Source organism: Pistacia vera, unplaced genomic scaffold (assembly GCF_008641045.1).
Source record: "Pistacia vera cultivar Batoury unplaced genomic scaffold, PisVer_v2 Contig180, whole genome shotgun sequence".
Taxonomy (NCBI): domain Eukaryota; kingdom Viridiplantae; phylum Streptophyta; class Magnoliopsida; order Sapindales; family Anacardiaceae; genus Pistacia; species Pistacia vera.
In genome coordinates this window covers 244,327-266,851 of record NW_022195899.1, presented here as the reverse complement: position 1 = coordinate 266,851, position 22,525 = coordinate 244,327, and the positions used below count along the sequence as shown (strand labels likewise).

Here is a 22,525-nt window from a genome sequence, read left to right as displayed (position 1 = left end):
TCAACACCAACCCAAAACAGAAAGTAAACAACAAAGAAAGACACAACTATTAAGAACCAAGCTAGACTTCGAGGGCCTAAGCCTTATCAACTCTTAATCTAATCGAATTAACTAAGCCTTATCACAAATGAATAATCAATGGAAGTTTAATTACACTAATTTCGAAGCACCTGATTCTATCGAGGACTCTGTTTTACTGTAACCACCCTTTCATTGTAACTGAGATCTTCTCTGTTGAAAGAATAAACAAACTGTTCAATGGATTGACAAGCTACCATTGGTGGTTACTGGAGAAGAAAATATCAATATCAATAGCTAAGATATTGATGATAACTCATACAAACAGGCTAGCCCATTGTAACAAAATGGCAGAAGCAATGGATGCCATTTACCATTGACAAAGAATTACCGAGTGTGGGATGACAGAGGCAAAAGAGGACGCTGGATCACCTTCTCTTTCATTGCAGGTCTCTCTCATTCTCAAGTACAATTATGTTATGTTAATATAACTCATCATGATCCATGAAGTCTCTCTTATTGCATTGATGGATTAGGGACGGTGGTGGGGTTGACACTCGCTTGTGGAGGGTGGCTAACAAACCTGATAGTATATCTAATTGAAGAATTCAACATCAGTCGTATTGATGCTGCCCAGATTTCCAACGTGGTTCATGGTTGCTCTATCTATTTCCGATTATCATCGATACAATAAACGCAGGCTCCTTCTTAGGCTCTTTCTCTGTCATCTTCACATCTTGTTTTATTTCCTTGCTAGTGATCGACACTGCAATTCCTCAACAGAAACTCAGGTACAAACATATGCTTTTAATAACTTGTGAAAGTTTGAGCATATAGGGTTATTGTTCTAATAATTTGTGTTCTTGGAATGGGGAATGAAACCAAATATTTATATTTTACATATATTGTGTTTCTTAAGCATGTTCTTAAGCCGTGCTGCACTGAAAACTGAAGGAGACATCCGGGAAGATCGGTCAATTGCAAAACCATGGAGGCTGTGCACAGTTGAAGAAGTAGAAGATTTCAAAAAAATAATCAGAATTTCTCCCCTATGGTCATCTAGTATATTCTTAGGCACCACAATAGGAGTTATCAATAGCTTGATAATTCTACAAGCTCTGGCCATGGACCGTCATCTTGAGCCACATTTCAAAATCCAAGCTGGATCATTTCCAGTCATTTACCTGCTCTCTAAATCCATCTGTCTTACCTCAGTCGATCGCTTTCTTTTTCCCATGTGGAAGAAGCTGATTCAACAGTCGCCAACTCCGCTTCAACGAATAGGTGTAGGCCACGTTATAATCATGGCTGCAATGGTTGTAGAAGCAGTATTTGAGTCCAAGAGGCTTAAAATAATCCATACTCACCACCCTCAGGTGCAAGCTGGTTCAGGGAACCATTTTTCTAGCCTTAACTACAATACTACATCACTCAACTCCTGGAGGCCTCCACCATGTAAAATCGGATCAAATTTGTGCAAAACTCCATTGAAAATGCAATTTCCACTCTTATATACGAGTTTAGCTCCAGCATCCATGGGACAGGGATTACACACTCTTTTAGCAACCGTGGGAGCCAACCAATTAGATAAGCCTCAGCATCGAGAAATTTTCTTCAACTGGTACTACTTCACCTGATGCACTTCCTTTGTGAAGAGTGCCACAACCATTGTCTATATAGAAGAAAACATCAGTTGGAGAATTGGGTTTTGTGTATGCATTGCTGCTAACTTCATTGGCTTAGCCATTTTTCTGCTGGGATACCATTTCTATCGTCGTGACAAGCCACAAGGTGGCCCGTTTTTGGGCTTAGCTCGTGTCCTTGTCGCTACTATTCGTAAATGGAAACTAGTATTCTCATCCAGAACTGAGGGTTACTATCAAAATCAAAATGGAATCTCCAACATGGTTCCTGCAACTCCCCAATAGGGCTTCAGGTACAAACTATTCAGAAAATTTTCCCCTCTGCTAGAACAAAGTTTATGATTTACATTTGGATTCTGATGCAGGTTCCTAAACCGTGCGGCCATAACTTCTGAGTTCAGTTTGATGAGCTTTACACTAATTGGAGGAGTTCTTGTTCTTTCCTTTCTCTGGTTCAATCTAATTATATCCTCCTTGTGTATAATTAACATCCCTTTATTTTTTTCAAGAATAACAATAATTAACCTCCTTTGATCAACTCTGTCTACTTATGGTCAATTGTAACAAATTCACCATGAATATGTTCACATCTCCACCTCCTCCATAGTTGCTTCACCATCCATATTTCTAACATTGGAATTGCAAAACATTGATTTTTGGACTAGAATAATCACTTATAAAAAAAATACATTGAAAAAGTACTTCAATTTATTCCAGAATATGATTCTAATCATTTAGTTTAATGCTAGCATGAATCAGCTTTTTTCCTTTTTTATTTTTTTTTTTTGCCGCCCTTTTTTGAAACCTGAGGTGATCAGAATTTCCCTGGTTTTTTTAAACATTGTGAGCCCTCCTAGATCGAAGCTTTTACGATACCACTCCACTGGCAGTCTGGTAGTGTTATTTTCTTTTTTATGCTATATTACTTTACTGTCACCATTTAACTAAATTTTATCACAGATCAATGACTAATGAAATTTTATCACAAACAAAAATCTTCTTGAACAGGAATCTGATTCTATCTTGGGACTATTCTTTTTATCACAACCACAACCACCATCACTATCAATATCATAAATTCATACTGCAGCATCGTTACATTTTAATAGGGTTCTTTTCTTAATTGTTCAGTGGAATGACACAACACAGTTGATGCTGCTTGAAGGAAATATTAATATTAATATTTATATAATATTGATGATAACTCAAATAAAATGGCTAGGCATAAGCCACCATAAGGCTGAACTATAACAAAATGGCAGCTGCAATGGAGGGCATTGCCATTGACAAAGAATTGCCATTCTAGCCTTAACTGCATCACTCAACTCCTTGAGGCCTCCATCATGTAAAATCGGATCAAGTTTGTGCAAAACTCCATCGAAAATACAGTTCGCGGTCTTATATACGAGTTTAGCACTGGCATCCATTGGACAGGGATCATACACTCTTTTAGCAACGGTGGGAGCCAACCAACTCGATAAGCCTCAGCAACAAGGAGTTCTCTTAAACTGGTTCTACTTCACCATATGCACTTCCTTTGTGATGGGTGCCACAGCCATAGTCTATATAGAAGAAAACATCAGTTGGAGAATTGGGTTTTGTGTATGCATTGCTGCTAACTTCATCGGCTTGGCCATTTTTTTGTCGAGATACCCTTTTTATCGCCATGACAAGCCACAAGGTAGCTCGTTTGTGGGCTTAGCTCGTGTAGTTGTTGCTACTATCCGAAAACGGAAGCTCATACTCTCATCCAGAAGTGACGATTATTACCAACATCAAAATGCAATCATGAATACGGTTACTACTGCAACTCCACAACAAGGCTTCAGGTACAATCTATTGATAAAGTTTTTTCCTTTGCTCATGATTTATATTTAATTTTTGATGCAGGTTCCTAAACCNTGTGCAAAACTCCATCGAAAATACAGTTCGCGGTCTTATATACGAGTTTAGCTCTGGCATCCATTGGACAGGGATCATACACTCTTTTAGCAACGGTGGGAGCCAACCAACTCGATAAGCCTCAGCAACAAGGAGTTCTCTTAAACTGGTTCTACTTCACCATATGCACTTCCTTTGTGATGGGTGCCACAGCCATAGTCTATATAGAAGAAAACATCAGTTGGAGAATTGGGTTTTGTGTATGCATTGCTGCTAACTTCATCGGCTTGGCCATTTTTTTGTCGAGATACCCTTTTTATCGCCATGACAAGCCACAAGGTAGCTCGTTTGTGGGCTTAGCTCGTGTAGTTGTTGCTACTATCCGAAAACGGAAGCTCATACTCTCATCCAGAAGTGACGATTATTACCAACATCAAAATGGAATCATGAATACGGTTACTACTGCAACTCCACAACAAGGCTTCAGGTACAATCTATTGATAAAGTTTTTTCCTTTGCTCATGATTTATATTTAATTTTTGATGCAGGTTACTAAACCGCGCGGCACAAAAAGCCGAAGGAGACATTGGAGCAGACGGGTCAATTGCAAAACCATGGAGACTATGCACAGTTGAACAAGTAGAAGATTGCAAAAGACTAATCAGAATTTTCCCACTATGGTTATCTAGTGTAATTTTAAGCTCGGCAGTGGGAGTTCCCAACAGCTAGGTAATTCTACAAGCCCTAACAATGGATCGTCATTTTGGGCCACATTTCAAACTCCCAGCTGGATCTTTTCCAGTTGTTTACCTGCTCTCCTCTGCCATTGGTGTAACCTTAATTGATCGCTTGTTTTTTCCAACCTGGAAGAAGCTGACTCGACGATCGCCAACTCCACTTCAACGAATAGGAGCAGGCCACGCTATAATTGTTGCCACGATGATTGTAGCAGCACTAGTGGAGTCCAAGAGGCTTGAAATAATCCATACTCACCATCTGCAAGACAAACCAGGTGGTTTAATTGTGCCAATGACGGCCGTGTGGCTATTTCCACAACCTATTTTGGAAGGCATTGGAGAAGCATTTCGTTCTCCAGGACAAATTGCATTCTATTATCAAGAATTTCCTGCATCTTTGCGGAGCACAGCGACAGCTATGATTGCTCTCATCGCAGGAATTAGTGTCTATATGAGAACAGCTTTTATAGACCTAGTCCGGAAGGCTACGACTTGGCTACCAGATGATATAAAATAATGGGCGGCTAGATTATGTGTTTTGGACATTTGTTGTTGTTGGTTTGCTAGTGTTTGGTTTTTTTCTAGCTTGCTCAAGGCTGTACACATACCGGAGTGTTAATAAGGGAGAAGATACTATATCTGGCTAATCTTAGAGGAACTGAGCCTTGAAGAAAAGAGGATGAAATAAAAGAAAGATGTTCAAGTTTAATGCCTTGGCATGTTAAAGCATTCAGTATGAAATGTGTAATTTGTTTACATATAAAATGTCCTGATCTTTTGTTAAGGGGATTACATAGTTATAAGGTGTTTATAAATTACAAATCGTAGCATCTACATATAATCATTCAGTCTGCAGATGTGCTACTCGTACACATACAAACAGGAATAGTCCAACATATTCAGATTTTTTTTCCATGAACATTGAATTGTAAAAACTGTCATGGAAAATCCTACAAAATTATCCCTTTAGATCAACTTAAGTGACCGAAAAAACAATTAAATAGAATTGTCTGGAGATAATACGATGGAATTATAGAACCCATCTTCCATACCAATATTTTGGCTTCACTGGTTTGTTCATATGATTATAAAAAAGCAAAATATAAAAAAGATTTATTATTGATTGCCTCGTGCTATAATTGTTTATCCCAAATATCATAAATATAGGATTTTAGGAAGCCCACTGCCTAGTCTCTGCAAAACCACTCCATCCTTCAGAGCTCACAAATTTACTCTAAAATATTTACAATGTCAAGACAAATTCATTGCGTTATAAGCACTAAGTAGTCCAGCAGATTTCGTTCACATTTGGATCCCCAATTTCAATCTTCTTTTAGTCTAAATAGTATGGCCAACAGTAACTAATTTGAAAATTTTAAATCCCTGCAGAAATCATTCCTTACCCAAACATAAGAACGAACATACTAACCAGCAGAAACTATGTATCTACAAGGTTCAATAAGTTACCTGCCGATCCTGCAAGCTGGGATAAAATTATGCTACTCGACAGATTATGAATTTATTACCTCCAGGCACCCAAATATTTGCAAATCTACTACACTGAAAATGGCCTTGCATCCCAGTTCACCGAAGTTGATTTTCATGCAAGTAGAAACCTCTGCTAAATAAACTGTCTTACAGAGACAACTAAGAAGCTACAAAATATCACTTTGCAAAGACAAAGTAGTTACCTATAACCATCTGACACCCACTTTTGAAATTTTAACTCCAAAATTACCCGAATCTGTAAAAGAGGAAATTTATTTTCACATAAAGATAAACATGCAAAAAATTTAAATTAATCATTAAAGACTCCTCCAGTCTACAGGTCTAGTAACTGCACATACATGCACATAATGCATGCACTAAAGTAGTCATTCAATTCCATGAAGGACCAGGGAAGGGCAGAAAGAAGGGAAGAGGAAAATGAGTTTTCTATCTTATAACTGTTATTGAAGAGTGAAATGCTGTGCCTCTGGTCAGCATTTGCAATTAAATTGGTTTAATTCAAATCCAGAAAAGAAAAACAGGGAAAATAAAAAGACAGGAAATCAGATATATGGCTAATCTAGGGCGAGCTGATGACGAAAAATGAAATTTAGGTTACCTCTAAACAATTGAAAAAAGAACACCTCCCTCAGCAGCAGTGTCATTCAAGCATATGTTTTTGAGCCTGTCCTCTTACATACTTGAGAACAGTTAGCCATCCATGAACCCAAAAAAGGGACTCTCAAACAATGTTTCAGCGACCATGCATAAAAGAATTCAGTTTAACCAAATCCTAAATTAAATGATAGAACAAGAGTTACATCAATATAGTTATACCTACCTCAACTCTTTTCTCCTCTACTAATAATTGATGAAAGGTAGATTGTATAGTCTCAACAAAAGCTGTGAGATGGCAAAAACAGTTTCAACCATGAAGATTGATGACCATGAAACGCAAGACTCCAAAAGCACACATTTATAAAACTCTGAGATATTAAAAAATCTACCTCATTTAATTTCAAAGCTCAGAGACCTATCTACACAATCCACTAATATGGGCAAATTGGACTTCTAGGTGACCTCCTGTGACCATGCCTAACAGGGGAACGTGATCTGCTACGATCACGATACTTTTCCCTGCTTTCATCTCTTTCTTTCTTGTATCTCCAATCCATCCCCCTCCCTCCATCTCGACCACTTCTACCATCCAACTCCCGAGACCTTTCATGATTCCGATCACGTTCTCTGTATCGCTCTCGCTCCCTGTCACGGTCTCTATCACGATACCTGTCCCTATCACCCGAATCACTTCTTCTCTTTCTACTCTCATATTCTTTCTCCCTCTGTTTCCTCCTCTCTTCTGCCTCTTTTTCCCTTACCAATCTTTCCTCTTCCCTTGCCTTCTCCTTCGCTGTCTGGAAAGCATAAATGAAATTATCAATTCACATAAAACTGGATAAGTGAATTCCAATTTGAATTATTCTTAATTCACATAAACAAGATAAAACTGTGAATTAACTAAGGGAGACTAACCTTGTACTCAGTAATGAAATCACGAACCATGCCATAACCAATATGCTGCTTTCCAGTAATATGAGACTGAGTCCTCTCAGCTGCATCATTTGCTACCAGAAAAGAACCACAGATCTCACATAGAGCCATCTTTTTCTCTTGAGCCATCATCAACAACTTCTCATTCTGGGGTTGTTGGGTCAAGGCTGTCTTCTCAATATTAAGTAGCTCCACCTGCAACAGGAAGATAGCATCAGTAAAAATCTTGAGATGGCAAATTCAAGGTTTGCAACCTGTAGTGAAATTATTGGAACATTCAAAAATGCAGACAATGAATAAAGAGAAGCATAATACTAGCTACTAAACAGTTATAAAATCTGTGTAGGATATATATTTTCAGACAATGGCAGTATACTTTCATCGAATTATTATATTAATTAACAAGTGCTAGTCAAAATAAAAGTTAAAGAGGGAGAGAAACTCAAGAGATGTATAGCAGCACCTTTCTCATAAGCGCTTCTGCTTCATCCACCTTGCCAGCTTCACCAAGGGCCTCTACTTGTTCCAGAAGATTCTTTATCTTCTCCTCCAACACAGATAGCTGTTCAGATTTTTCCTCTGGTACTGGAACAGGTGGTGCAGGTTCCACTTCTTGAGAAAGGCGCTCTCGCCCACGCCGAACTCTTCTATCCAGGTCCATGACCTACAATTAAAAAAGTACTATTAGATAATACACAAAAGTTACAAACCATCAAAAGCAGCAAAAAAATAAAATAAGCCACCATGTAATTCAATTTTTTACCTTTTGCTTTTAAGGAGTGACAATATAAATAAATATCTTTCGCTATTACCTTTTGTTTCCCGCTTTTAAAAATTGACATTAATGAATCTATAACTGAAAAAATAAAGCCAAAAATAACATTTTCACACATTTTTTCTTTTATTCAAGTCTTTGCCGCTCTGCAAGAAAACCATTAGGTTAACGACCGGAATAATCCCTTTTCAAGAGATGAAAGTTGGAAACTCGTGAACATTGGATTAAGTTTCCGAAAGAAAAAGTTGCTTTCCAACAGATACAAGATTCTTATCTTCTACTATATAAAATTGTATGTTTTTATGCGGGCAATAGAATGCTGAATTTTCCTTTTGAAAGGATCTAAGAGAGAAGAGAATCTTTCAGATGCATGAAAAAAGTGCTAATATAGATATCAAACCTACCAATTTCTCGCAAAACTGAGCAAGTTCAGCTTCAAATTTGGGTACATAAGCATCATGTCTTGTGGACTTCTCAAAACTATAATACACATCAAAACAAGAATATAGGAATGTAAGAATTTTTCCCACGGATTTACAATGTACCCAAAAACATATACTTCACCAACAAACAGTGATGCGGATAAACATAATATAAAAACACAAATTCAAAAATGATCTGAAACAAAGAAGACTTGTACAATCAGCAACACTGTTATGTAGCTTGCTATAAAAGAACAGCGACTTTGCACGTGGGAATTACTGAAGATTGATATTCAGCAAAACTAAATGTTAACCAAGCATATGAGCCCAAATTACTGTTTGAACTCGTTTATTGAAGCTTTTCAGAAAAGATGACGATTGATTCAACATACTTTGGATTTTCCAATCTTGTTGGAAGAGATGCTGTGACCCAAAGAAACATATAAAGGAGAAAAGGAGATGAACCAAGCTTCACAAAGCAAGCAACAATGAAGGCAGCTTTGTTAATAAAACCAGAAAATTATCAGTTCCAGATGCCCAAAAAACCAGAAAAGAAACTAAAAGAGAAAAATCAAAAGAGTGGGGCTCCCTGTCACCTTGATAACAAGATAAGGCAGCAGCTTCAAAGTTTCTAAAAGGCAACACAGAAGAAAAAAGTGCCAATGCAACTCTGCCAAGATGAACCTCGAGCAATTTCAACTATGTTTTCTTGTTCACTAGAGAAAGTAGCAACCTTAGCTACAAACAAGGAGCTAAAAATGGGAAGAGGAACATGGTAGCCAACACTGTCTCGTCACTTCATAACAGTAGAAAGAATTTAATTGCCAAACAATCTTTAGTCATTCCCACAAACTTAAAACTTCACTCATATATGGCAACACCAGGATTTAAAAGATGACGAAGTTATGGTGAGAAGGTTACCATCTAAAATCATACAAAATTAGTAGTACAGCTTTACTTTTACACTAGAAGGAAAAAAAATCAAATTAGTCAGTCTATGTAGAGATCATGAAATATCGCAAAAGTACCATGAATACTATAACAGCCAAATGAGGCGGCAAATTTCCCAAACTTACAACAATAAATTAAAAAATAAGGCTAATATCAAATTTAATGCCATTTAAACACATACAAAATCAAAAAAGAAAAACCCTAGAAAGTAGAAACACATGACAAAATCACAGGCAAGAATTCTATATACTAAAGAATTGGAGCCACACTCATATATACCTTTCCTTCAACTTTGGATCATGAATTCTAGGGCACGGTCCTGTTACAGTAACGCCATCAAACAATAAACTACAGTTAGCAAAATCTTCCTCTCTCTAATCATCTTAATGAACGATAAAATTAGAATTCATAAAATGTAAATAAAAGATATTAAATAAACACATTTAAGATACAAATTTTTGAACTGAATCTAAACAAAGTGAAGCATATAACACACCAAGATCGCTTCGAGTATTGACAAAGAGGTCATGAGGACAAAATCGAACCATATAAAATGCGCAAACCTCCTTATCATCCCATTTGACTTCTTTGTACCCTTTTTTCTCCTCTTCAGTCAAATTTCGAGCTAAAATAAACCAAACTCGTTTCAGAATAACATGGTGAATAAACGTTCAAATTCAAACAAAACCTAGGGTTTATGGAAAATACCTGCACCCATGAGTTCGTCCAGAAGAGCTCGCTGAGCGTCCATTAGATTGTTTTGAAGAAAACGTAATTGCAGATTTAAAGAGAAAAGTGAGAGAAATTAAAGTGAAAGGTTTTCGGGTTTTAGATAAATAGGAAATTGCGAGAGAATTTCGTGGTGACTCAGATGAGTGAGAGGTTAGAGCAACTTTTACAGGGCATAGAGGAATTACAACATATATAATTGGCCGCCAGTAGTGTGAAGAAAACGACATGCCGTATAAAATAATTTCTGAGATATGCATCAAGTTTTGCATATAAACGCAAGTAATAATAAATATGAGAATATATTATTTACAATATTTTATTATTTTATTAAATTTATAACAATAACCATTTTCAGTTTTCCTTTGGATAAATATAACATTGCAATGACTGAATAATTAAAAAAGAATGTCAACTTATTTAAATTATAATTATAATTTGATATAATATGTTCATCTCTCTTGCTTAAACTGAAAACCTCTGTAAATTAATGGGTTATTACTGATAAATGTGAGAAAAAAAAAAAAACATTCCATCAACTTTTTAACATTTATAATTGTTAAAATTTTCTCTTAGCATCAACCCATTAAACTATCTGTACGGATAATATATAAATATCACAAATATTACATTGATTTATTTTACATAAACCATAGTTTAGCTCAACGTCATTTTGTATAAACTATTTGTACGGATAATATTATTGGTCAATAAACGGGAGTTCATATTCAGAAAGACTGCAAATGTGTTGCAATCAAGGATTTTCGCATATGCATGAAACAAATACGTTAGTTTTGCCTTTTTTTAGACAAACTCGTGAACATGGTTTAAGGTTTAGAGGTTAAGGTTTACTGGTATAATAGATATTCCATTGTTGGTTAACGGTAAACTAACCGATTTTGTCAAGAAGGGTTGTTTTTTTCAGTGATGTTGCACTACAAATCGACTCATTGAATTAGAAAAGGTAACTAACCATCTTTATTTTTCCGATTTGAATTGGATGGGATATAGTGTTGTGTATTAATTTCTCTAAAAATAACATTTCTTTTTGCAAGTAATGTTACACTCACAACCTCTTTTCATAAACTTTCTCTCACAACCCCGACGTGGTAGCTCCTAATTGACCAGTTGCAATTTATCAGGTGGGACTAAAGTAGGACTTATTATAAACTGACCAATTGCGAGCTGACATATAGGATTGTGAGAGAAAGCTTGTAAAAAAAGATAGTAGATGTAGTATTTTCCTTTGCTTTTATTATCGAGAAAGAATAAAAATACCTTAAACAATTGGAAAGCTTTCATATATACCATCAAAAGTTGTAAAGGGATTTTCACAACATTGATTCTTTCCTTCTTCGGTTGTGGATACTTCAATTCACTTTGCCTCCCTTCAAGTTACTTTAAATTGTGAAAACATGAAAAGAGTTCTAAAATATGTACTCACATTCTAGCTTTTTCTTTTTACTTCTTATTTTTATGCTTTTCATTGTACAAGAACTTGTGTGATTCTTATTGTATGGGCCAAAATTCGTATTGGGCCTGACGAGGTCCAATCGCAACAATGATATGTGATGGCTCAAAGCCTTGACTCAATCCTGATCGGGCCCACGCTTATAATACTTTAGGAATTGCCTACTCTCTGAGTTGGGTCATCTCCCGAGTTAAGCTAAACTGAGTCCAGCCCATTCACCCATAACAGTCCATGATAAGGATCAGAATCTTACCCAAATTCCTCTTCTGACAAGATCCTGTATCTCACCTAAAGAGAAAAGCCTTGAGAGATAAAGGTAAAAAATTCAATCTCTTTCCGAAAAGAATTCTCCTACCAAGTAGAACTCAAAGTCCTACTGGGATTCGAGCCCCTGAGGTTCACTATATAAACTGAGGCCGGTCCTCTCATTAGGGAAGAAAAAAGAAAAAGAGCACCCTGAAACTTTAGTTTACGTACCTTCAAGCCTCCCCTTGCTTTGCTAAAGTTCCAATTGCTACGCAAGAAGACGCTTCGCAAGTCCATCAAGGTTGTCCATCAAGGTTGTCAATGGCTCTCTTCACAAGATTCTACCTCCAATTGTAAATTTTGTCGTTTACACTCATAATATTCATATTTTTAGCTTAGGTCAATTTTAATATAATAACGTCAGCAAGGATCAAATTTTTGAAACAAATAAATTATTCTAACACAAAAATATATTTTGTGTGAAATTACTATAATAATCTCATCATTGCCCATTTTATGGGCTTCACTCATAAATATATATATGAATAATACTAAGCGTCACTAAAACTCTTTTTAAGCTTCATAAATTAAACAATTTTAAAATAAAAATTATATTATAGAAATTGAAGAAACATTAACCATTTAAAATACATGAAAATGTCAAATTTATAGTAATTTATAGCAAAAGGGAGAGAGAGAGAGAAAAACAAGTGCTTAGTGTAACAAATCCTACATCGGAAGCATATTGGAAAAATCATAGACTTATAAAAAGAGAAATTCCTTCACCTAATAAGTTAACTTTTTAGATGTGAAACTCATGATAAGTTCTATCAGAACAGATCCAGTCTGTCTTTCGATATCTCATCAAACGTCCATGTCAGGGCCTAATAAAATAACCTTTTGGGTGTGAAACTAGCAGCGTGTGACATTAAGAATAAAATTAACAAAAGGTATTTTTAGAATATATTTAAAAATAAATTTAATAAGTTTAATTTTCAAACCATTACGGCATCACCCAAAAAAAAAAAAAAAAACAAAACAAAACAAAAAACAAAAAGAATTTTGTTCTATAGTTGATGACTGGTGAAGTGCTGTTTCCGCACAAGACAAAAGAAGTGTAGCGATGGAACATATTTAACACAAACTGCTGGATGTGAAAGAGCTAAACAAGAACCAACCACAAACCAAACCGTGGAGTGTGTTATCCGAAAACCCTTTTTTTTTTTTTTTTCTTTTTTTTGTGGCTCCCCTTTGATTATTATTATGAACACCGAATTTCGTCATCTTCATAATCTATCTCGAACAAACTACGTACCCTTTCACAGCTTGAACCATGAATGACACAGTGGACAAACTCGTCATCTTCCTCGCAAAGAGAGACGGCATTGACAAGCTCGTCAAGACTTTTCAGTACGTGTCCAAGCTTGTTCACTGGCACGTTGAAGCCACTCAACCAGATATTGCGCAAAGATTCAAACATTGGGAAGTTGCCTCCGGCCTCAGTAGAAAAGCCTTCAGAACCGGCAGGTTCCTCACTGGGTTTAACCTTCTCCGAAGAAATCCTGGCTCGACACCAACTCTCAGGTTTTTGGCTGCTCTCGCCAATTCGGGAGAGATGGTTTACTGGTTTTTTGACCACTTTCTTTGGTTGTCAAGAATTGGAACTCTGGACGCAAAGTTGGCGAGAAGGATGAGCTTCATATCGGCGTTTGGTGAGTCTTTCGGCTATATATTCTTCATTATATCTGATTTTATTATAATGAAAGAGGGGTTAAAAGAGGAGAGAAAGCTTGTAAGTTCGAAAGAAGATTCAAAGGATGTGAAAGAGATTGTGAAGAAGATAAGAGGTGATAGAGTGATGAGGTTGATGGGAGTGGCGGCTAATGTTGCAGACTTGATAATTGCACTGGCGGATATTGAGCCGAACCCATTTTGCAACCACGCGGTTACTCTAGGCATTAGTGGATTGGTCTCTGCCTGGGCTGGTTGGTACAGAAACTGGCCGTCATAAGCAAATTACTGGTTCATGTATAACTTTGTCAGTTTGTTGTAACTATCGACTTTGGGAAGATGTTGAGTGTATTTTGGAACTGAGTTTATGGACTCAGAATATGCTGTTTCTTTTGCTTAAAATGATTCTGCATAGAAATTACTGATAAATTGGATCGTTATGTACAATATATTCTGAAACAATTTTGGGTCATTATTTTCTTTGAAGAATTTCCCACTTCAAATTTAATTTGCCTATGCAATATAAATTTACCTTTTAGTCCTTATTTTCAGTTTATAAATCCTGTTTTGATGTAACGATATGGGTTCATTAAATAATAAATATTATCCTTAAATCGCAAAAAATTGTCTTTTTTACAATTTTAAAAGATTGAATTATTTAATTAAATATACCTTGAATTCAAGCACAAATACCAATTAACCTCTTTTCACTCGTATTATTGTTGACTTGCTTTTACAACAAATTTCATGTGCACAAACACCTGCATGTATCCGAAAAGAAATTGTCATCCACCATGTCGGGTGCTGACCCTTAGGGAGCAAACAGAAGGAAGAGTCTCTAGAATTAACGAGAACAATCGAGCTAGTCTCTAGCCCATAATCACCGGCCACCGCAAATCAAAATTTCGTGCACGATTCCGATCGACTCCAACCACCGCAATTCGGCCTTCTACCATCAAATGAATCACTAGTCATCCCTCTTCAATAGTCCTAACAATTGGACCGTGATAGCTCTCCAATTGTCGGTGATCGTGGTTCAATTCTTTTGTTGAATGGTTGGTGTCCAATGAACGTTGAACAACCAAAGTCTAGGATGATGGGGCTTTTAGAGAGGAGGTGTCGCTGATACTAAAAGTGGCTTCAAGTGAAATTTTCGGCAACAAAATTGGCCACAGTCTGGCCTATAAGCTCAACAGTCGTGCAAACAAAAAACCAACGGTGGTCGGCGATCGGCGTGCTCGATGTGGTGGAAAAGTCAAGGGTTTTTGTGAGTGAAGGATGGGGAAGCTGAGGGTGGAGCCTGTAGTGATCAACGGTACCAAGATTATGTCGAATTGCTTGAACCAGTGGTTAGGGTTTGGGAAGGTATCTAGCCAAAAGGACAATATGACCATTTTGCCCTTACTTTTAACTAGCTTTTGACCATTCTGCCTTTGTTCACAATAAAAATTACCAACATATTTGTGTTTTGGGTGGAAAATGGTATTTTAATAGTGTAAGGGTAGAAAAGTGTTATTAAACCATTTTTTAGGTTGGAAAAAAGTCATTAACTCTTCTATTAATCAACAAAAAAGGGGTTCTCTGACCCATCGCCATCCCTTATGTTCTTATCCTGCAAACGCCTAAAATCATTAAATTGTGTTAAACTTTTACATAAACCTTTCTGAAAAACATGGCCATATTCCTTGTTTTGCAAACAAATGTGTTTTATTTAAATTTAAATTTACATCGTTTTTAACGAAACAATAAGGATCCTCTTACATTGCCCGGTAATTGTCGTATTAATTGTTCAATATATAAGGGAGAATGACATTTTCCCATCCAAGGTTTGGTGAAACGACACTTTCCCACCCGTTAAGGTTCAAAATGGCACTTTCCCACCTTTCGTCAGGTTCTATAATGTTTTTGGTTAATATTTAATAGAAAATACGAAAATACCCTTAAAAATTTTTATTTCTTAATTAGTTTATTACAAATTAAAATTTAGTTAAGTCAAAGTTTTAACTTGATTATTTATTAGTTCAAATATAAAGATAAATCTTTTCCTTTGTTTATTTAATTAATTAGGAATATTGATATTCTATGTTATTTAGTAAAAATGAAAAATATTATAAATTTAGTAGATTATCGAATAATAGTGATGAGATATTGATGACATTATAAATAAATATTAAGGTCATTTAACTTTAAACAATTAAATAGTATTACTCCTAGCTTTTTAGGTGGGGTTAACTATTTTTTCTTTTTTGACTTTTTAATATTTGATTTTTTGGTTAATTAAAAAATAATAATAATTTATAAGGTCAAATATTTAAGGATATTATCATCTTTTCAGTAAAATATTAATATAAAACATAACACAACCTAGTGAGGGTGGGAAAGTGTCATTTTGAATCTTGAAGGGTGGGAAAAGGTCATTTCGCCAAACCTGGGTGGGAAAATGTCGTTCTGCCAACATATAACAAACAAAATGGACAAAATGGGGAAATACTAAATATAAGGTAAGAAGGGTGAAATTTCATTGAGAAATGATGACGTGTAAAGCAGTGATTGGTGGAGCCTATAAGGATATAAGCCTATAACATTTCAACCTTAGTTATTGCGTTTGAAGACTGGTTAATAGTTGACTTCATTGTCTTTGCTAGACGGTTGTTTTTGGCTTCTGCGGACTGTTCCAGATTCAGATCTTCTCCAGTTTCAACCGCATATCTCGCCCATTCTCTGCATCTGCCACAACGTCTTTTACCTAATTCAGGCAAGAACCCTAGCTTAATTGCTTTTCTTCAACTTCTTTTTCTTTTTCTTTTTCTAAACGGTTGAATATACTTCGGCATTAATCTTCGTAGAGAATTAATTTACGAAATTGAGAAAGCGTGTTCGTTTTGAGTGTTAGTAAAGAAGTTTATAAGTTAATTTTGCTTGATTATTTTCATCTGTATTTTATCCCTAAACTTTAAATTGTTTCATACTTGGTTGTTAAATTAGTTTTGCGCGGTGATTAGATGGCGGAAGGGGGAGTTAAATCAAGATATGTGAAGCTGACGAAAGATCAGGGGCCTTTGGAGGACATCAAGCCTGGTGAGCTCAACCAGCCCATTGAGGTTCCTCAGGTGACTCACACAAACAATATGATTTAGTTAACATGATGTATACTTTTTATTTTTTATTTTTACTTTTTGTTGACGATTGAAGTGAGGCTTAATTTTATTGAAAGATGTCATGGATTCGATGACTAATGATGGTGATCATGTGGGTAAATGGGCAGTTGAATGTTCGTAAATGCAATGAGTGCGGACAGGCTTTACCTGACAATTTTGAGCCTCCTGGTGATGAACCTTGGACTACTGGGATTTTTGGCTGCACTGAAGATACTGAGAGTTGTAAGTTGATTTAATTTGTTGATCTCAAGAGGGTGTTAAATGTATTACTTGATTAGTTATGTTTGTCTCTGAGCCACCATTCTAACCGGTTCTGCATGAGCTTTTTTTTTTTACTCTCTCTCTTTCTCTTGGTCTTTTTTGGTTGGCGTACATTGGTCATACTTTCTAGAATCCGTATTGGTGGAATGGGATTCAATCCGCTCATCACTGAGGTGCTGCTGGCTGGCATAATTGTTGATTTCATACTGAGATGGGGTGTTGTTTTTGGAATTTTGGGCTTTATGTTACCATATATTTGGTTTTCAGTCTGATGAGGAATTGAAATAGTATTGAGAAAAACTGGATTAGAGATGAGTTGATCTCGATGAATATAGGAGTGACATTATCAATTGACATATTTTAGCATGTTTAAGAATGATGATGATGGTTTTCCTAAAGAGAAAAGATACAAAAATTTAAAAAGATAAAAAAAAGTTTAATTCTGGTTTTTAGATGGCATTGAGGATTTAGAGATATTATGATAATATGCTTCACTGATGGATCTAGTTATTGACTTTGACAGACCACAGCCTGTTAGCATGCCCATTAGTTGCTAATTCAGATTGATTGGAAAATGATGATCTTTTCTCATTGTTTTTCAACAAGTGTTTCTTCATTTCTAATACATTTCTTGCATAAATTAGACGTGAGAATTTGTTATAATTCTTTTCTTTTACGTCTCTGCAGGCTGGACTGGACTGCTTTGCCCATGTGTTCTATTTGGGCGTAATGTTGAGAGTTTGAGAGAAGATACCCCATGGAGTACACCATGCGTTTGTCATGCAATTTGTGTTGAAGGTGGCATTGCATTGGCAACAGCAACAGCAATCTTTCACGGCATTGACCCAAGGACATCATTTCTTATTTGTGAGGGTTTATTTTTTGCTTGGTGGATGTGTGGGATATACACTGGTCTTGTTCGGCAATCCTTGCAGAAGAAATATCATCTCAAGGTGAATCAATTTTTCTTTATGTTGACATGCAATAATTGGTAGTATAAGTTACTCTTGATTTGCTTACAATTTAAATGTATGCAGTACAATCAAACCTATATGTCATAGATGTACAGATAATATGTTATGTATGCTGGTTTGCATATGTTAAGAAGTACTTGATCATGTATGATGTATCATTAAAAAATCATTTTAGAATAAAGTAGGATGATTGCTGATGCTCCAGTGTCTTGCGTAGGAGCACAGTGATGTTTACTGTGGTCATGTTTCTAGATTAGTTTGTTCTAATTGGTCTGTTCATTTATGTTGTTTCTTCTTGGATCAATTCATTGAAAGGAGGCATAGATGAATCCTAGTTAATATTTTTGCATGTATTGTACAATTCAATATACATATTGGTTGTTAAGTTTGAATTTTTAAAGAATTAGTTTTTAATGGGATTGTAATTTGGAACGAGATTGATTGATAGTTTTTGGTCTGGAGGGTCTGAGACTTCCAGCTTCAGAAGGAAAGAACTGCTTCTTTCTTTGTCGGATTTTACTTCTTGCTGACCCATATATTTGATAACCGCAGAACTCACCATGTGATCCATGCCTGGTTCACTGCTGCATGCACTGGTGTGCATTGTGCCAGGAGCACAGGGAAATGAAGAACCGTCTCTCAGATAATATGGTGATGCCAATGACTATTGTCAACCCTCCCCCTGTCCAAGAGATGAACTCTGCCAGTGAAAACCAGGATCCTGCACCATCTTCCGGAAACGACACCACCAATTTGGAGATGCAAGCTTTGTAAGATCCACCATAAAGATACAGAATAAACTCATTTGATCTTGAAAGGGATTGTTTCATGTGTTCCCCATGTCGGAAAAAAAATTGGATTACCTTTATACAGTTTCTTCCTTGCCTGTGTGCACCAAACTGGTAATTTTTAGCCCCTTGTGATAGTTGACAGAGAGAGAAGTTCACTTGTATTCAAACAACCTTGAGAGATCGTTTGAAACTACAATTTTAGGTATACAAATATTTTTGCTTTTAGTGATAATCGCTTCTTTGTACAGGTGGTCTGTTTTATATGTGAAACCTCAGGTTGTTCCAATCCATTAATCGCATTATTTTTTGTCAACTTTATAAAAGCTCTGAAGGTTTTTTCTTAAGAAATTTGAAATGTTCAAGTAATGAATATTATTTTATCATCGAAAAAAGCTAAAATAATTTATCAACTTAACACGTTTTGTGAAATAATATTTTATTTTAACCTTCTAACTTTAAAAAAAAAATAAACTCTATGGTTTGTGGGCAAATTGAAAGATGCATTTGTTTTTATTTTGATCTTGTAGCATGCCAGTTCAACGGAGGCCAAATTAGCAATTCCTTGTGTGCATGAAATAATAATGTTTCGTTTATAATTAAGTCATATAATCAAATAAAAATTGGATAAAATTTATGTAAAATGATTATTTTATCTTTTGTTTTTTGTTTGGTTATACAACGCAATTATAAATATAGCATTGCTTGTTCATGAAAGATAAAAAAAGGTTATCAAAATTACCTTTAAATAAAAGGTAATAATATACTTACAATTCAATCTCATAAACTTTTTTTCACAACTCTGACGTGACATTTTGTAATTGGTCAATTCATAAATGAGTCATATTTGCTTTTTATGGGTCTCGCTAGTCCAATTGTGAACTAACATGATTGTAAAAGAAAGTTTATAAGATTGGTTGTGAGCCGATTTGTTTCGGTTTTGCATTCACGTTTGGAGTAAAATTTCTCACGAACTACTTTGCTTAAGGTTTGAGGCATAAAGGAGTGCTTTATCAAACAGAAGTTGAATTTTTGCAATAAATATTACATAGTATTAGCAAATTAAGGTTGATTTAACAAATTCCGATGCCCAAATGCTTCGTTTTAAAAGATTTGATGTAATTTATTTATTGGATTCAACTGCAATTATTATGTATTTTTTGCCTTTAATTTGTTTTATTTGCAAGTTTGGCACTACTTTTGTCCCATAAGCAACCGGGTGATTTCAAAAATATTAAAATAACCTCTATATCTCAAATTTCTCTCAAATAACCTCCAAAGGATCCCAGCCAAGCCAAGAATCCGGCCAGATTTCGATACCATTGGACCTCCACGATACCACCATCAACATCCCCTTATCTTCCTCACAAAAACCCCTAACTTTTTCACCCGATTGCACCTCGGCTAAGTGCCGAAATTTGGCACAAAAAAAAGAAAAAAAACCTAAGGAGAGGCGACGGTGATCTGGGGGGTTGGGCGGGTAATTGCAGTTGGTGATGTTGGGGGTTTTGGTGGGGGTAAGCTGGCGATGCTATTGGTGGTCTTGGGGGTGGTTTTTGGTGTCGAGACTTGCCGGAATTTAGATGAAACACCGATTGACACTAAAAGTGACAGCTCGCAATTGTGGGGTTCAATTAGGCGGGGAGGTTAAGGGTTTTGATGTGGGGGTTGAGGGGATTATAATGGTGGTGTCAGGAGAGGTTGATTGTGTCAGAAACAGGCTGGAATGACCTAAAATCATCGATGAGGTAAATTTGAGAAATAAAATGTTATTTTGAAATTTTTAGGTGGGGTGAATTTGAGAAGTGAAAGGTTATTTTAAAATTTTTATCTTTAAAATGACTATTTTACCTTTTTAATTATTAAATTAAACAGTTATTTGTTAAGTTAATTTAAGGGTGGAAATCTGTAATTTATGAAATCAGGGGTAGGAATTAAATTCGCCAAACCTTGGGTGGGAAAATGCTGTTTATTCACTATTTTATAACAGAGTCGATAATCTACAGCTATAAATTCTCACTCTATTATTGCGCCCCCTACTCTGCACCTAATTTGTCGCTTATAATTTAAACTTATTGCCAGTCAAAGATCGTTCAAACATTTTTGTTTCTCTCTCTCTCTCTCTGTGAAACCCACTTTTTCTTTCTCTCACACCTTCATGGAGAGACCAGACTCAGACAATGAAAGAAGGAGAAGACTTGCGGTTGCGAAGAACAAAGGGGTGGTAGTCCAGTGCGCACCAAGGCGCATGTTAGCACTGCCTCCACCACCACTTCCCGTTCCTGCTCATCCATCGAATCAGGCGAAGCTAGCAGCCATAGCCGTCGATTTAAACGTACGGCTGAGATCAGCCGACATGCCCCCTTCAATGCAAGAACGTGTGATCAGACACGCTAGAGCTCTTCTCGACTCCAACGCCGACAACAAGAAGCTCAATAACACTCACTTGTCTCTGTGTCTTAAAAAGGTAAGAAAGATATCATCATCAATATTATATATAATGTTTCAAACGGACGTTGAAACGAAACTAAAACTACACCGTTTTATTATATTTTTGTTTCAGGAATTCGATGCAGTGTACGGTCCGGCATGGCATTGTATTGTGGGGAAGAGTTTTGGGTCATTTGTGACGCATTCGAGTGGGGGATTCGTGTATTTTTCGATGGACAAGCTGTGTTTTCTGCTGTTCAAAACAGAGGTTCGTCCGGTTGTTAAAAAGTCTCCATTGTTGCTCCAGTTTAACACTTGATAGGGTGGGTTGGGGGGAGAAATTAATTTTGAAATTTGTTATACACTCTGACAGCTGGGTTAAGTTGTTTAACAGGTGTTAGACTGGAATTCCTCTCAAAGTCATTGCTCGCATTATAGGTTTTGATGGAGTTTGGAGGGAATTAGTTTAAATTTGTGAGTCCAACTTAATTTCTTTGTTGGTCTAATTCATCTGTCATTTTAATTGGACGTATTTGTGAATCTAAAAAGGGTAATATTACGCTCACATACCTACCATTCTTGATTACTTTCTCGTACAAATGCAACGTGGTACTAGAGATGACAATAGGCTTGATATTTTCGGGTACTCGGTCTGGCCCGACTCGAAAAGATGGGGTTTTACCTGATGTTTGCAGGCTTGGGCTTGGGCTTAGGCCTGATTTTAAGGCCCGACCTCGGGTACAGGTCGTGCTTGGGTATATCTTCAGGCTCGATCCGATAATTTTAGTATTAATTATACTGAATTACCCTTATACTATATATTTAATTACAAGATTATCCTGCATATATATACTCATTTTTTCCAAACCCTACATGGATAGATGGATGCACTTTATGGAAAATTATTTATATATTTGGTGAGTATTAAAAAATAAATTAATATTTAAAAATTGTTTATAGAATTAAAAATATAATTTTTTTTTTAAATTTATTAATATTTAAAAATTCACATTATAAAAATTGACGGGCTTAGACGGCACCTGAGGTTAGTGATGGCAATGGGCCGGGCTGGGCCGGGACCGGGTACCCTTTGGCCCAGGCCCAAGCCCAACCTCATGACACAGGCCCAAGCCCGACCCGAGCCCGCTACGGGTATGATAGGCAAAGCCCAAGACTGGCCCGACGGGTTTTTTATAACCATAGGCCCGGCCCAAGCCCGCCTTTTTTAATAATGTTTATTTTTAAATATTAATAAATTTCAATTTTTTTTT

General features: G+C 36.2%; 5 protein-coding genes across 7 annotated transcripts; 4 read left to right on the top strand and 1 right to left on the bottom strand.

Annotated features, from left to right (window-relative positions):
* The first annotated feature begins 2,875 nt into the window (after positions 1-2,875).
* LOC116126533 (protein NRT1/ PTR FAMILY 2.6-like) lies at positions 2,876-4,968 on the top strand. The gene is given in 4 exon segments (XM_031412219.1): positions 2,876-2,883; positions 2,954-3,490; positions 4,091-4,790; positions 4,792-4,968. Coding segments are annotated over 4 exon segments (1,380 nt in total). The 3' UTR covers positions 4,927-4,968.
* A 1,428-nt stretch (positions 4,969-6,396) lies between these two features.
* LOC116126521 (luc7-like protein 3) lies at positions 6,397-10,379 on the bottom strand. Of its 2 annotated transcripts, XM_031412195.1 has the most exons (8): positions 10,175-10,379; positions 9,963-10,091; positions 9,746-9,785; positions 8,498-8,573; positions 7,782-7,982; positions 7,301-7,513; positions 6,775-7,182; positions 6,397-6,670 (listed from the first exon to the last, which is right to left on the bottom strand). In XM_031412195.1, the coding sequence occupies exons 1-7, from the start codon at positions 10,215-10,217 to the stop codon at positions 6,817-6,819; spliced, it is 1,068 nt and encodes a 355-aa protein (XP_031268055.1). In that variant the 5' UTR covers positions 10,218-10,379; the 3' UTR covers positions 6,397-6,670; positions 6,775-6,816. The 2 variants fall into 2 exon arrangements, with proteins under 2 accessions (XP_031268055.1, XP_031268054.1); XM_031412194.1 differs by having other exon boundaries at positions 6,397-7,182.
* A 2,771-nt stretch (positions 10,380-13,150) lies between these two features.
* LOC116126590 (peroxisomal membrane protein 11B) lies at positions 13,151-14,046 on the top strand. The gene has a single exon (XM_031412270.1). The coding sequence runs from the start codon at positions 13,246-13,248 to the stop codon at positions 13,921-13,923; it is 678 nt and encodes a 225-aa protein (XP_031268130.1). The 5' UTR covers positions 13,151-13,245; the 3' UTR covers positions 13,924-14,046.
* A 2,218-nt stretch (positions 14,047-16,264) lies between these two features.
* On the top strand, positions 16,265-19,090 carry LOC116126565 (cell number regulator 6). 2 transcript variants are annotated; one of them, XM_031412239.1, is made up of 5 exons: positions 16,265-16,398; positions 16,629-16,753; positions 16,909-17,023; positions 17,750-18,015; positions 18,589-19,090. In XM_031412239.1, the coding sequence occupies exons 2-5, from the start codon at positions 16,646-16,648 to the stop codon at positions 18,808-18,810; spliced, it is 711 nt and encodes a 236-aa protein (XP_031268099.1). In that variant the 5' UTR covers positions 16,265-16,398; positions 16,629-16,645; the 3' UTR covers positions 18,811-19,090. The 2 variants fall into 2 exon arrangements, with proteins under 2 accessions (XP_031268099.1, XP_031268100.1); XM_031412240.1 differs by having other exon boundaries at positions 16,266-16,397; positions 16,638-16,753.
* Positions 19,091-20,879: 1,789 nt separating this feature from the next.
* LOC116126503 lies at positions 20,880-21,779 on the top strand. The gene is made up of 2 exons (XM_031412174.1): positions 20,880-21,291; positions 21,388-21,779. The coding sequence occupies exons 1-2, from the start codon at positions 20,983-20,985 to the stop codon at positions 21,571-21,573; spliced, it is 495 nt and encodes a 164-aa protein (XP_031268034.1). The 5' UTR covers positions 20,880-20,982; the 3' UTR covers positions 21,574-21,779.
* Positions 21,780-22,525: the final 746 nt, after the last annotated feature.

Excerpts from the sequence above, each read along its gene's own strand:
- LOC116126503 (XM_031412174.1), top strand. The coding sequence starts at position 20,983 with ATGGAGAGACCAGACTCAGACAATGAAAGAAGGAGAAGACTTGCGGTT. Across the intron at positions 21,292-21,387 it reads TGTCTCTGTGTCTTAAAAAG|GAATTCGATGCAGTGTACGG; the intron begins GTAAGAAAGATA and ends TTTTTGTTTCAG.
- LOC116126521 (XM_031412194.1), bottom strand. The coding sequence starts at position 10,217 with ATGGACGCTCAGCGAGCTCTTCTGGACGAACTCATGGGTGCAG. Across the intron at positions 10,092-10,174 it reads GGACGAACTCATGGGTGCAG|CTCGAAATTTGACTGAAGAG; the intron begins GTATTTTCCATA and ends GGTTTATTTTAG. Across the intron at positions 9,786-9,962 it reads CAATACTCGAAGCGATCTTG|GACCGTGCCCTAGAATTCAT; the intron begins GTGTGTTATATG and ends TTACTGTAACAG.
- LOC116126565 (XM_031412239.1), top strand. The coding sequence starts at position 16,646 with ATGGCGGAAGGGGGAGTTAAATCAAGATATGTGAAGCTGACGAAAGAT. Across the intron at positions 17,024-17,749 it reads CACTGAAGATACTGAGAGTT|GCTGGACTGGACTGCTTTGC; the intron begins GTAAGTTGATTT and ends ACGTCTCTGCAG. Across the intron at positions 18,016-18,588 it reads AGAAGAAATATCATCTCAAG|AACTCACCATGTGATCCATG; the intron begins GTGAATCAATTT and ends TGATAACCGCAG.
- LOC116126590 (XM_031412270.1), top strand. The coding sequence starts at position 13,246 with ATGAATGACACAGTGGACAAACTCGTCATCTTCCTCGCAAAGAGAGAC.